The sequence below is a fragment of the Equus asinus genome, chromosome 3 (assembly GCF_041296235.1).
Source record: "Equus asinus isolate D_3611 breed Donkey chromosome 3, EquAss-T2T_v2, whole genome shotgun sequence".
Classification (NCBI taxonomy): domain Eukaryota; kingdom Metazoa; phylum Chordata; class Mammalia; order Perissodactyla; family Equidae; genus Equus; species Equus asinus.
Genome location: NC_091792.1, coordinates 19,632,125 through 19,646,232, shown reverse-complemented (window position 1 = coordinate 19,646,232; position 14,108 = coordinate 19,632,125). Strand labels below are relative to the sequence as shown.

At 37.4% G+C, this 14,108-nt stretch overlaps 1 protein-coding gene across 6 annotated transcripts in view; it reads right to left on the bottom strand.

Moving 5' to 3' along the window:
* The window catches only part of INTU (inturned planar cell polarity protein), an 81,817-nt gene that overhangs the window by 25,954 nt on the left and 41,755 nt on the right, over positions 1-14,108 (bottom strand). For 4 of the 6 annotated variants that reach the window (XM_070504725.1, XM_014839203.3, XM_070504726.1 and 1 more), the window contains exons 5-7: positions 10,698-10,816; positions 6,902-6,991; positions 2,661-2,738 (exon numbers count right to left, since the gene is read on the bottom strand). In XM_070504725.1, coding sequence (XP_070360826.1) covers positions 2,661-2,738; positions 6,902-6,991; positions 10,698-10,816 — 287 coding nt within the window. The remainder of the gene's footprint in view (positions 1-2,660; positions 2,739-6,901; positions 6,992-10,697; positions 10,817-14,108) is intronic. The other 2 variants (XM_070504724.1, XM_070504727.1) reach the window with 2 other exon arrangements.

Genomic DNA, 14,108 nt, shown 5'->3' with positions numbered 1-14,108 from the left:
AATAACATAGAAAGATCACTCTAACTGCGTTTGGAAATTAATTCAAGGGGCAAGAATGCAGGCGAGGGAACCAGTTAGGAGGTGACTGTAGTAGTGAGAGATGGCGGTGGCTGGACAGGGTAATAGTGAAGATGGAGAGAAACGGATAGATTTGAGATACGTTTTGGAGACAACCTGACTAGGATTTGCTAATAGATTGGCTCGGAATAGTGAAGGAAACTATTACATCCTTAATTTGATCACAACAATAAACTTTGTTCATGTACAATCAGTTTTCTGCAGCTCACAGGGAATTAACCAGCTCACAACCTGAAAAAGATAATTAAGTCATTGCACTTTTTAGGATTTTCATAATTTTTCACAATGGGCCTTTAAGAGCATTCATAACCAGAAAAAACCTTCTTATGAAAAAAGTCATTGCAGAATGACTCTTAACATCTTGGATTCATACTGCTTGGTTTTAAGCACTCAAAGGATCTTTACATTTATTATCTTAGTTTGCCTTTCAAATTTTCACTTAAACAAGAAGAAACTAGTTAAATTTGCTGCCAACTTGGAGATACTTCCAAATCAATGGAAGCTAAATTTCAGGATGAAATTTAGAGAAATTAAGAGTCCCTCTGTCCCCAACCTACTCCATTGGAATTTGCAGAACAACCTCAATTGTCTTCATGTACGGAATTCATTGTAGTAATTTAATCTTTGATTATCTCCGGTTTTATGAAAACAAGAAAGCTTCAGTTAGGGCAAAGCATAGCAAGGTTTGCTCATCTAGTGTAAATTTAAGGAGGTAGTTTATAACCACATCCTTACTCTTCATTGGTTAAAAAGTTCCTTATTAGTAAAAGGTAAAAGCACTGTTTGTGGCTGCCCGGCCTTTTGTAGCACACACATTTGGAAAACGCTAATAAGTAATCAGGTTTAAGAGGGAAGCATCTGCTAAGAGGCTCCTGGAGGACAAGGCTGCAAAGTAGATGATTTTCCCAGACGGCAGAGTCACAGAAAATTCCTTCAGGTGCTTCGAGAACAGTGACAACAAAGATCAACTATAGATAATCGGAGAGCTGATTCCATTATGCTTTGGTAAAATGTGTAAATTGTTTTCAAATTTTTTTTTAACTTTTTTTAATCAAAATATAATTGACATAAAATATCCTATGAGTTTCATGTATACGTCATAGTGATTTGATATTTAGATATATATTATGACATGATCACCATGATAAGTCTAGTTACCACCTGTCACCATACAAAGTTATTACAATATTATTGCCTATATTCCCTATGCTGTACACTACATCCCCAAGACTGACTGACTTCATAACTAGAAGCTTGTATTGATGTATGCTTAAGGCTTTGAAAGCAAAGATATCATTTCAGCCCTCTGAAGTATTGGGATTTACAAAAATCCCATAAAAAGGGGCTGGCCTGGTGGTGCAGCGGTTAAGTTTGCACATTCTGCTTTGGCGGCCCGGGGTTCGCCGGTTCGGATTCCGGGTGCAGACATGACACCGCTTGGCAAGCCATGTTGTGGCAGGCATCCCACATATAAAGTAGAGGAAGATGGGCAGGGATGTTAGCTCAGGGCCAGTCTTCCTCAGCAAAAAGAGGAGGATTGGTGGCAGATGTTAGCTCAGGGCTAATCTTCCTCAAAAAAAAAAAAATCCCATAAAGAGAAAAATCTGTTTTCCATCCATAATTTTACATGTTCAAATGTTGAACAGTTATCTCAAATTTCCTCAAAATTCCATCCTTCAGATGCAAGAAGGATGCATCACCTTATATTGCAAGGTTAAAAAAGCAGAAGGTGGGGCTGGCCTGGTGTCACAGCGGTTAAGCTCGCACATTCTGCTTCTCGGCGGCCTGGGGTTCGCCGGTTCGGATCCCGGGTGCGGACATGGTACCACTTAGCAAAAGCCATGCTGTGGTAGGCGTCCCATGTGTAAAGTAGAGGAAGATGGCCATGGATGTTAGCTCAGGGCCAGTCTTCCTCAGCAAAAAGAGGAAGATTGGCAGCAGTTAGTTCAGGGCTAATCTTCCTCAAAAAAAAAAAAAAGCAGAAGGTTTTTTAGGTTAAGGTTAAGAAGCAGAAAAATATGAATATGAGCCCACATGTGTAACAAAAGAGCATATGTATATTCATATTGTATAGAAAATACATGGAAGGATACACATGAAACTAAATAGTCAATACTTTTTCTACTATGTCTTTATTTATTTTAACAGTGAACACTTATTTTACTAAAAATTTTTTTGAGAAAGAAGTATCAAATTTTAGGATAGTGAATTTGACAATGGTCTTATAGTCAAAGAAAAAACCAAAAATCTTATTTAAAATCTTCTCACTCTTTTCTGTATCTGTTATGAAGAAATGCTCTTACATTTGCCCCTACAGAAATATGTCAAATCAGAATATAATTGTGGTTACATCACTATTTTACTAAAGTAACATATGAGACCAAAAAAAGAAAAAGCAGTGGATCCAATGAAAAACTGCCCAAAGCTATTAGATAAAAGCCAGTAATAAAAGGATGAGAAAATTCTAAGAACAAGAAAAACTCCAAACAACTAGCTTTTCAACCAAGGAACAGTATTAGGTCCAAAAGGTGATTTAGAATCATCTACTTAAAACTTGAGATTCAATTTAAAGAAGTACTTACCTATCTAAAGAACTATACATAAATTTTAAGGTTTGGGCAAGATCTTCTATCATATTCCTTAGCTGAGGAAGAGGAACTCTAAATAAAGAAAAAATACATCTGTTCATTTATAACATAATCAAATGATACACCTCTAAAAGCTGAACATTACATTTTATATGTAAGGAATGTGAAAAGTATGTGTGTCAACTGTGAGTGTAGCTGTGTAAAATGGTTGTTTACTGCCTTAGCAATGGAAGACTCTGATGTCCAGATCTGGGGTTCTAGCATGGGTGAAGTAGGGACTTTTTATATCATCACCTATATGCAAACTATTTAACCCTCCTTATGGTTCAGTTTCCTCCTGTGTAAACTGGGGACAGTACCCACTAAGCCCTTCTCAGGTTCATTTTGAGGATTAGATAAAATTAATGCATATAAAGCAGTTAGTGCAGTACTTGGGACCATAGAAAGAAATGCTAAATTCTTGACACCTTCCACTATTACCCACACCTCAACTGAAATTCCAACTCCTGTGACAGAAAGACATGCCTGAAGCAAATGGAGAAAAGAAAGAAAGTAGGAGAAAGGAAAGAAAGAAACAGACTGAACACTTTCTCATTGAAGCCATGTAAGAATTCTACAAGGTAGGTCTTATTATTCCTATTATACCAATGGGTAAACTGAGGTCCAGGAAGTTAGGTAACTTGTGCAAGGACACAAAGCGATGGAACCTACTGGTGGGCATCCATGTTCTAGCTCCAGCGTTACTCTCTCCACTACCTCACACTGTCTGCCAGGTTAGCTTCCCGCTGTTCACTGCAGGGAGATCATGCAGGATGATCGCCCTTCTGAGAACACTTGTTCCTGGATTATGTGCCCCATCCTATCTTTTTGCAAGGCGGCACTTTTCTCATCCTGCTTATAAAAGGCATAGTAGTAAAGAGGGAAATGCACAGGCTGTAGCATGAAGACATATGAGGGAAAAATTCCAAGGCTGCCAGTTCAGTTACAAACCATATGCACAATGTTGGAGATACAGACATAGGAATTGACACTGAGGCGGTGCCTGTGCATGACCTCTCAATCTAAAACTATTTCCCAGTTTGAACAAATGAGAATAATAATACTTATCTTTCATGGCTACGTGAAACAAGATGGAATAAGGAAAAGAATCTGGTATAGTGTAGCTGGTATCAGCATTAAGAGAACTGGGTAAAGAAGCTGGTAGGGCTTATTTTTGAGTTGAAGCTCAGGATAGGGAATACAGGGGATCTTCCAAGTTCTCCAGGATAGGAATGACATAAATATTTAGGGAAGACCACTCTAAATTTTATCCACCCCCCTCAATAATAAAGATTGAGGAGTTGGCTAGGGCACCCCGTATTGTGGCACAACCTGAGTCCAGAGCTCAGCAGTGACAGTCCTTTTGTGGCTTCAAACCTCTCCTGGAAACTGTCTTTATTTACCTAACTAATTTGGCTAGTGGCAGCAGAATGTGGTTCAGGGACCGGCCTGGTGGTGCTGTGGTTAAGTGCGCATGTTATGCTTCGGTGGCCCGAGGTTCGCTGGTTCAGATCCTGGGTGCGGACATGGCACCGCTTGGCACGCCATGCTGTGGCAGGCGGCCCACATATAAAGTAGAGGAAGATGGGCATGATGTTAGCTCACAGCCAGTCTTCCTCAGCAAAAAGAGGAAGATTGGCAGCTGTTAGCTCAGGGCTAATCTTCCTAAAAAAAAAAGAATGTGATTGAGCAGCCTCTGCTCAGTTCCTTAGCTGGGCCTTCCTCTCCTCTCTCTAATTGCCTACACTACCATTATCTTCCTTTGTATTATTTACTTATTTTCTTTTGCCTTTTGGGCTACTACAAAAGTGAAAAATGAATGTTTTATCCTGCCACCACATCCTAAAGTATCTTCTTCTGGATGTTCTATAATTCTTGTAAACACACACTTTCAAAACAACCCAGCTTTTCAAATCCAACCCACTGGCCTAGCACGGTCTCCTACCAGATTTCATTATAATCCCTTTTTAGACAGAAAAACATACATTAGCTGATTAAAGAGAGCCATCATCTAGTATATGTCATAGCACCATTATCCCTTCATGTTAAAAATTTTAAACCCCACATTTAATGATAGATCTTATCTCTTTCTGTCGAAAATTAAAGTCACCTTCAAAACAAAATCATTTTGGTATTTTTCACTGCAGTCTCCTTTGGAGTTCCTGTTTGTGGTGTTAAAACATGTCCACAAATTGTTGGATATTCTTCCCCTCAAGAGGTGGAGCTTCATTCTCCTCCCCTCGAGTGTGCTATGGACTTATACCTCACTTCTAACAAATACTATGTGGTGGAAATGCCAGTCTATCATTTCTAAGACTAAGTCACGGAAGGTTTTGCGGTTCCCTCTCTTTCTCTATTTTGGATCACTTGCTTCAGGAGAAGCCAGCTGACATGTTGTGAGGACACTCAAGCAGCTCTATGGAGAGGTCCACATGGCAAGGAACTAAGGCCTCCTGACAATGGCCATGCGTGTAACCCATGTGCGTAAACCGCACATCCTCCAGTTCCAGGTGAGCCCTCAGAGGACTGCATCCCTGGCTAAGATTTGCCTGCAACCTCAGGAGAGATCCTGAGCCAGAGCCACCCAGCTAAGTTGCTCATGGGTTTCTGACTAACAAAAACACCTATGAGATAATAAATGTTCCCTCTTGTAAGTCCCTTAGTTTTGGGGTAACTTGTTACGCAGGAATAGATAACTAATACACCGTTACATAATGAAAGAAATCTGGTTAACAGTCACTAGTAACAGAAAATAATCATATTCATGCTCAGATTGCTGTATAATGCATTTTTGGGTCCACTTTTCTCTTCCTTGGGAAGCTTAAAGCAACACCAAAAGAAAATTTACCTAGATCAGTATTCTCTTAAGTTGTGTCAGTCACATACTATACTATTTATTTTGATATCTGATTACTATCGGTAGACAATATATGATGAATGGTTCTTTGGACCAAATGGGAAAACTAAAGTGTGTTTAATAGTTTAACAGAAGTTGCCCAGTTATTTTTTAAAGTAGGTAAGAGTCTACTTTATAAGTTTTAAAATTCATTGAACAGGGACATAGACTAGTCTATCAGTGGTTAAATCCTTCTCCTTGAGACTTCTCCATATTCCTACCCCATTTTCCCCCCAGCTTTTAACATCCTACAACATTGGGGAAGCAGCGTAGTAGAAAAAATTCAGACAGACTCTCATTCAATTTCCAGTTCTGCCTCTTGCTGATTATGTGAACTTTGGCAAGTTATTTAACTCTTCTCTCTTCATAACCTCATTTATAAAATGGGGAAAGTGATCACTAAATAGACCTCAAGCTATTTTTGTGTGTGTGTATGTGTGAGGAAGATTCGCCCTGAGCTAACATCTGTTGCCAATCCTCCTCTTTTTTTGCTTGAGGAAGGTTATCCCTGAGCTAACATCTGTGCCAATCTTCCTTTACCTTGTATGTGGGATGCCTCCACAGCATGGCTGGTGAGTGGAGTAGGTTCGCAGCTGGGATCTGAACTCGAGAACCCTGGGCTGCTGAAGTGGAACATGTGGAACTTTAACCACTCAGCCACAGGCCAGCCCCTCACACTAATTTTGAAGATTAAATGAGATTAATGAATGTAAAATATCTAATGCAGTCCCTGAGTTCAGAGTCAGCTCATTATAAATGTCAACCTTGCTCTTACCTCCAACTATAAAAATAAGATATATTTCAAAATACTTGCAAAAAAGTTAAGGAGACAATGAAAATATAAGATGTACCATTAGAAAAGTCACTTTAGAATTCAATATTCATTATTTTGTCAGAGGTGCTCAACATGAGGGCAAAATACCTTTCTGCTGATCCTTAATTCTCCAGAACCTCAGTTTTACAAAAAACTGTAAACACACAAAATCCAAATCATGATATTGTCAAAATTTTGAGCAGAGGACAATGTCATCTCTCAGCCGCCTCTATACTGGCCACATCTCAGAGGAAAGTGTATTGACAGCCCCCAGGCTTACTAATTGGTCTAGCTGGGCTTTCCTGGCACGTTTCTGCACTTTTTGTAACAAATGAACAGACAGCTATTGTACTAGTGCAATACACCTTTAAATCGTAAAACTGTTTAAAGAGCTTGCCTTTTGACAAAACTGTCATAATTTTTATGAAAGACTTTGTTAGCAGTATTTTAGAAATGATTTTAAGGCAAACAAAAATTTCAACTTACTCTTCAGCAGGCAGGCCAATTAACAACAACTTGTCGGATTCTTTCCAATAAGCCACATGAACTTGTTTCCCATTTAAGAGAAGGGATGAACTAAGAAAAAGAAAGTCAAGATGAAATTAGAATATCTTTAAATGTCATAAAATTATAAATGAGCCTTCATAAAAGATTACATATGGTATGCTTTAAGAACATACTTGATAAGCAAATTTCTTGGCATATATTTAACAGCCACACAGAAAAAGGAAGGAATTGTACAACAACAAAAATATATTCTGAAATATTTTTTAAAAAAACAAAAAACCCTAGGTCATACAAAAGTAAACTCTTTTGCTAACATTTAGTGACTATATACTATTTTTTCCAAAAGAAAGCTTCTATCACAGTGTGTTAGTTTAACATATCTTTTCTGATTGTCTGTTTATGAACATGATTACCAAAAGAGATGACAAAGAAATGAAGGCATGGATGATAATTCAACGGGGGACACAGATATATAAGCAAGTAACCAAAGTATAAGTCAGATTTAACATGTTCTCTTTTGGAGAGATGGATATATTTATACATTCATGGTGATGCTTTCAAGGTCTACAACTATGTCAAAACTGATCAAACTGCACATTTTACACATGTGCAGTTTACTGTACTTCAATGAAGTTGGAAAACAAATTTAAAAAGAGATACAATAATGAACTATGGATATACAGAGAACATAATGATCCCTTCTGTAGTATGCATAGGCGGTGGGAAGAAGATAAAATAAAAATATATTTAGTGTTTTCTTTCTTTAAATGAAAATACATACATCAGTCTTTACCTCTTGAGTCCTTAGGATATAGTGTACCTTCTATACTGTAGTAGGTAAATATGTGGGATTTTAAATATGAATTGCTAGATTTTTTTCAAAAGGGATATTACTTTTGCATTAGTAAAGTTTAAAAATGCATATACTTTTAGACAAATATTAGATGTAGTAGGTAAATATGTGGGATTTTAAATATGAATTGCTAGATTTTTTTCAAAAGGGATATTACTTTTGCATTAGTAAAGTTTAAAAATGCATATACTTTTAGACAAATATTAGACTCTTTTATAGTCATACATTAATATCACTGTAGTTTTATTTATTTATTTATTTATTGAGGAAGATTAGCCCTGAGCTAACTACTGCCAGTCCTCCTCTTTTTGCTGAGGAAGACTGGCCCTGAGCTAACATCCGTGCCCATCTTCCTCTACTTTCTATGTGGGACGCCTACCACAGCATGGCTTGCCAAGCAGTGCCATGTCCACACCCGGGATCCGAACCAGTGAACCCCGGGCCGCCGGGAAGCGGAACGTGCGAACTTAACTGCTGCGCCACCAGGCCAGCCCCTCGCTGTAGTTTTAAAACAGTGTATGCAGTAAAAGATACACATGTTGCTAAGGTATCCTTGAAATAATAATTATTTTCATATTTACTGTTTCACAAAAAAGTTTTCTACCTTTATTTACTGTTTTCCACATGTTTAACCCATATATTATCATTAACAAGATCTAAATATCAAGTAAAATAATATTTATCCTTTACAGTTAGATCAAATCCATATGGAGAACTTAAACAAATACTTAAACAAACAAATTTTCTTTCTAATAATATTAAAAAGGAGGCCTGCACTTTGAAAACATTATACTAAGTGAAAGAAGCCCGTCACAAATAACCACATATTATGATTCTACTCATATTCACATCCAGAATAGGAAAATCTATAGAGACAAAAATCAGATAAACGGTTGCCCAGGGCTTAGAATGGGGTAAGTGGATTGACAGCTAAAAGGTACAGGGTTTCTTTCTAAGGTGATGAAAATGTTCTAAAATTGACTCTGGTGACGGCTGCACGTACCTGTGAATATACAACCACTGAACTGTGCACTTTAAATAGGTGAACTGTATGATATATGAACTATATCTCAATAAAGTTGTTCAAAAAAATGAGGCCTACAACATGCTTTTCTGAATGCAAATTTATACACTGAATGGAGCCTAAGTTACTAGTGTCTTAAAACGAACTAATGTCTTCTACACAGACTAGATTAAAAGTCCCAGAGTTAAACATGACTTTCATTTAGAAAAACAAGGAAATTCTTCTTCCTGTTGTCCTGCAGGTTCTATCTTTTAAAACCACAGAGGTGTCAGGGCCGGCCCCGTGGCCAAGTGGTTAAGTTCCTGCGCTCCGCTGCAGGCGGCCCAGTGTTTCGTTGGTTCGAATCCTGGGCACGGACATGGCACTGCTCTTCAAACCACGCTGAGGCAGCGTCCCACATGCCATAACTAGAAGGACCCACAATGAAGAGTACACAACTAGGTACTGGGGGGCTTTGGGGAGAAAAAGGAAAAAAAAATAAAATCTTAAAACCACTGAGGTGTCATTTTTAACAGAAGATGGGAAAAGTTAAAGTCTTAGAAAATACAACTTAATATTTTAAAATCTCTTAAAATTTGAGATAAACTGTTTTTGTAAAGTCTAAAATTGTTGTAATATTAAGGAAGAAAAATGGTTTATAACCCCTAGACTTATTTTACATAAAAAACAACAAAAACCCCAAAAAACAAAATTCAAAAGCTTTGAGCCCCCTCCTCCCGTAAGTGAACTATGGCATTTCCAAGTCAGGGCTTGGGTGCCGGCCCAGTGGCATAGTGGTTAAGCTTGCGCCCCCTCTGCTTTGGTGGCCTGGTATTTGCCGGTTCAGATCCTGGGTGCAGACCTGTGCACTATTCGCCAAGCCATGCTGTGGTGGCATCCCACATGGAAGAGCTAGAAGAACTTAAAACTAGGATATACAACTAGATACTGGGGTTTTGGGGAGAAAAAAAGATGAGGACAAGCAACACGTGTTAGCTCAGGCCCAATCATCCACAGCAAAAAAACAACTACAAAAAAACCCAACACAAGTCAGGGCTTGATACATCAATGTGGAACGGGATATATGGCTCTACAATTGACTATATGACGTATTTTATTTAAAAAAAATTATTTGACATCAGTCTTGCTTATCCATCACTGAGTGAACTTGCACCAACAACACTATAGTCTGAATACTCTTCCTAGAGTATACGTATATTTGGTATTTTTCTATCATTGTTGTAAGAACAGAGCATTTTGAACTATATGAAAAATTCAGCATTCTGTCATTCTTACCATCATGAAGGTACCGCCTAGCAAGTTAATAATCAAGATTAAAACATGACAAAACACAGACTCACTGTAATGCCATGCTTAAGAGACATAATCCTCAAGAAGAAATTCTAAAGCATAGGTCTTTAGTCTAACTTGGTTAATTAAAGTGTGCCAAAACATGGAGATGTAAACCTACACTTTAAATAGATGACTGGTAGAAATAACTTAGGTGAGGGGCTGGCCCCGTAGCCGAGTGGTTAAGTTCCTGCGCTCCGCTGCAGGCGGCCCAGTGTTTCGTTGGTTCGAATCCTGGGCGCGGACATGGCACTGCTCATCAGACCACGCTGAGGCAGCGTCCCACATGCCACAACTAGAAGGACCCACAACAAAGAATATACAACTATGTACCGGGGGGCTTTGGGGAGAAAAAGGGAAAAAATAAAATCTTTAAAAAAAAAAAAAAAAGAAATAACTTAGGTGAGAAACAAAATGTCTGCAGACATCATATCTGCTATATAGATATTGACATTATAGATACAAAAATATTTGTATAATAGATACATGTATTAGTATTTTGTTTGTCAGAACCAAGGTAAAGAACTGGAAAGAAACAGAATTAAAGATAAATAAAAATAAATTATTACCTAGTAACTTGTGTCCCAGTTACATTTTCCAACATGTCACAGAGTGTGAGAAATATCCCTCTCACACTTTTAAGTTTCTGAGATGCATCAGATACTGGATAATGATAAAGAATTTCCTGCTGTTAAATGAAAAGAAATAGAAATGATCAAACTCTCCAAATTTTCCAATCATTATTTTTGTCATGGAAAGTTCAGACTTTGTAGTAAGTGAAGAACAAAACAATGAATCCTTTCAGCTTCAGTGGGAGTTTTATTCAAACACAAGGAGAGAAGTATGCCTGGAATTTTAACACATTGCCTGGTATTTAAAATACCACATCTGAAAATAAGTTAGAGACTGTCAAAATTAGTCATGATACCAAAATATACAGTGAATAGGACACTCATTGATTAGTTGGAATAATTATAATTAATTTCGAATAATGTTTTAAACTTTAATTTCCTTTATAATAAATCTAATACTATTTTATTATATTTCATTATTCAGATTTTATCTCCTGTGTTTACATATCTACACAGACACCACATGTAACTCTTAGGAGTCTTTAAATTTACTTACTTTCATTACTTGACTTTTAAAAGATAATCGTCATCATCTTTGGTGAAATCATGAAATCTTTACTTAAACCCAAGAAAAAACTGCAATTAAACTCACAAAGTGAAAATACAAAATTAAAGTAGTGTAGATAGGAAGAAAGGAGTACTTTGATATTATAAAAGTTTATCTGTCTTAAATTTGAAAGGGTTTGCCCACCACAGATTAATGTGAATTCAAACTTTAACAGGGCACCTTTGAAATTATGGAAAATACTAGATCTACAAGATAACTCAAAAAATGCTTAATATTTTTCTATTTTCAAGAAGTGCATGTTCCCAGGAAACAAATAAGTTTTACAAAAGAAAATAAATTTCAAAATCAGGATGTGCATTGTGCTGGAACTTTTATACAAAGGGATCAATCATTCCGTACCTCATTATTTTGCTGTTACTTAAAGCAACATGGTATTTTTCTCACAAGGCAAAATAAAAATTTCTAGATAGAAACCACGGAGAATTCAGAGCAGCTGCTAGTTATGCTGTGTAATGACAATATCCATAAATATTAATATAGACACTATTAAAAGCCCAAACTCTTAAAATATCACATCTTTTCCTTCGTTCTCTCTCTAAAGAGTGTTCTACACCTTGCTTTGGTCTCTCTTTACAAGAAATAATTATGTGACTTGAAGTCCATGTCTTGGCAACTTTTAATATTAAATAGAAATAATGATAAACTGGATACACCTTTTTTTATACTTATTAACACATTCAATATATGCAAATTGCTATGGAATATGTTGGCCAAATACACTTTAACAACTCAAATTTTCTTGCAATATTTCTAGAGTAAAAACAGTTACAAAACATTTTATCTCTAGAAATTAAATCAAACACCAGTTAAGGTCTTCTGTTACGTTTACTTAATAAATTAAACCTTGACTAGTAAATAAGCTTATTGTATTTAGACAAATACCAAACACCACTTTAAACAAATAACCATATACTTTGACTTGTTTTTCGAAATTTCCAAATCTTGTAACTTGAAGAAGACAAGCTTTTATTAAACACGTAACTCACATGAAAATGAAATGACCCTATGACATTCTATTGTAAAAATAAGTCACACCAGTAACAAAGGTCATTTGGGAAAGTTTCTATTCCAACCGCTACAGTAACCAGCCCAGAGAGGCTCACTATTAAAGACCTGGCAAGCTCTACCGTTCCTAACCAATTTAATTAGCTGTATTTTAAAGCACTTGTCAGCAGCATACACATGCAGCAGCTTCCACTCTGTTCAATAAGAATAAAAAGCCTCTCCTAATTACAATGTTAATTACAGGGCTGTCAACAGACAGAAACCTGTTCATTCAAGAAACATCTATACACTTTCCCAGGGAAAGAAAGCCAAGGATGACAAAAGGCCTCAGCAGTATCCTACTCCAAGACGACCTAGAAAGATTCAGGGTGCCACCATCCCAGAAATTTGTTGTGTGTTTTACATAATAAATGGTTACACTTCTCATTTGTTTTAAAGATATAAAGGACTAGTAACACATGCAAGAAACTACAATTATTAACTTTAGGTATCTATGTATTTTTCAAAACACAGAAAATTACCAAAATATGTGTAAGTAAATCCTTTTTCCATTTCAATTATTGACTAAATTTGGATATATGAAGAAGCAACACAAGGAAATAGATTCCTTGGAGAAAATGGCTCTGGCATTGAGAATATAGGCTGCAAAGATTTCAAAAGCAAAGAAATGTAAATTAGGTAAAAACTTTATAGATCTCACTTCTGCTCGAAGCATTAGGGAAATCTAGATGCTTTGAGAGACCCTTGTGGTGTAAAACAACTATATCCAGGCCAAAAGAGACCTGTTGTTGAACTGCTGAATATGTAAGAAGTAGAAGGGTTTCCAGGGACATCCTCTGGATACCCTTCCAACAGCCTTCTCCACCACACAGAGCAAGCCGGGGCCTCGGCTGGGAGTGGTGAGAGGGACGGAGGCAGGGTTGTCCTGAGGGCTGACGCCTACCATAGCTTTAATCAGGACACTGAGCATTGGGCTGGTGGCTAGGCAGGTAAGCTGAGCCTAGGACCGTTGTGCTAAACCCAGACCCTTGAGTAAGTCTGAGGTGCCCTAGGTCAGTGGCAGAAGCAGAAGTAAATTCTCTCTGGAGAAGGGCATTCCCACTTGAGAATCACAGGGCTCCCAAAGACAAAATCAAGCAATAAGTTTAGTCAATGATCCCCAAGGATATAAGAAGGCAAGCCACCACAAATCAGAGTCCCCTCAGGACTTAGAGATAGTGGACTGGACAGACACAGAATAGAGAAGAGCTATGTATGAAAAGCTTAGAGAAATACATAGAATCACTAAGACAAGCAAGCAACAAGAGACTACCAGGAACAGCACGGCAGATTAGAGTGTAGGAATAGAACACAGATCAGTTAAAAACTTTTCAGGAACTTCTAAAAGTAAAAATATGACTGTTTAAATAGAAAACACAATGGAGAGGTTAAAAAACAAGTCTGGACATAGCAGAAGCAAGAAACTGAAGAAAGAAAATAAAAGATAGATTCCTTACAAAGGATGACTGACAGCAGACTTCTTAACAGCAATAACGGAAGTCAGAAGACAAAGAAATACTTTCTTCAAACAGATACGAGAAAATAACTTTCTACCTAAGTGGCATTAGCAATACCATGTGTTGACTTCCTCTTCTTCTTGGCCACACAGGGAGACATTTTACACCTGCTTGCATCGGGAGAGCCCATATAACTAGTTCTAGGTACCTGGAACCTGGGCAGAGTGATGGTCCTACTTTTAAGACAGGCCTCTGAAATGTCCTTTGTGATATGCATGC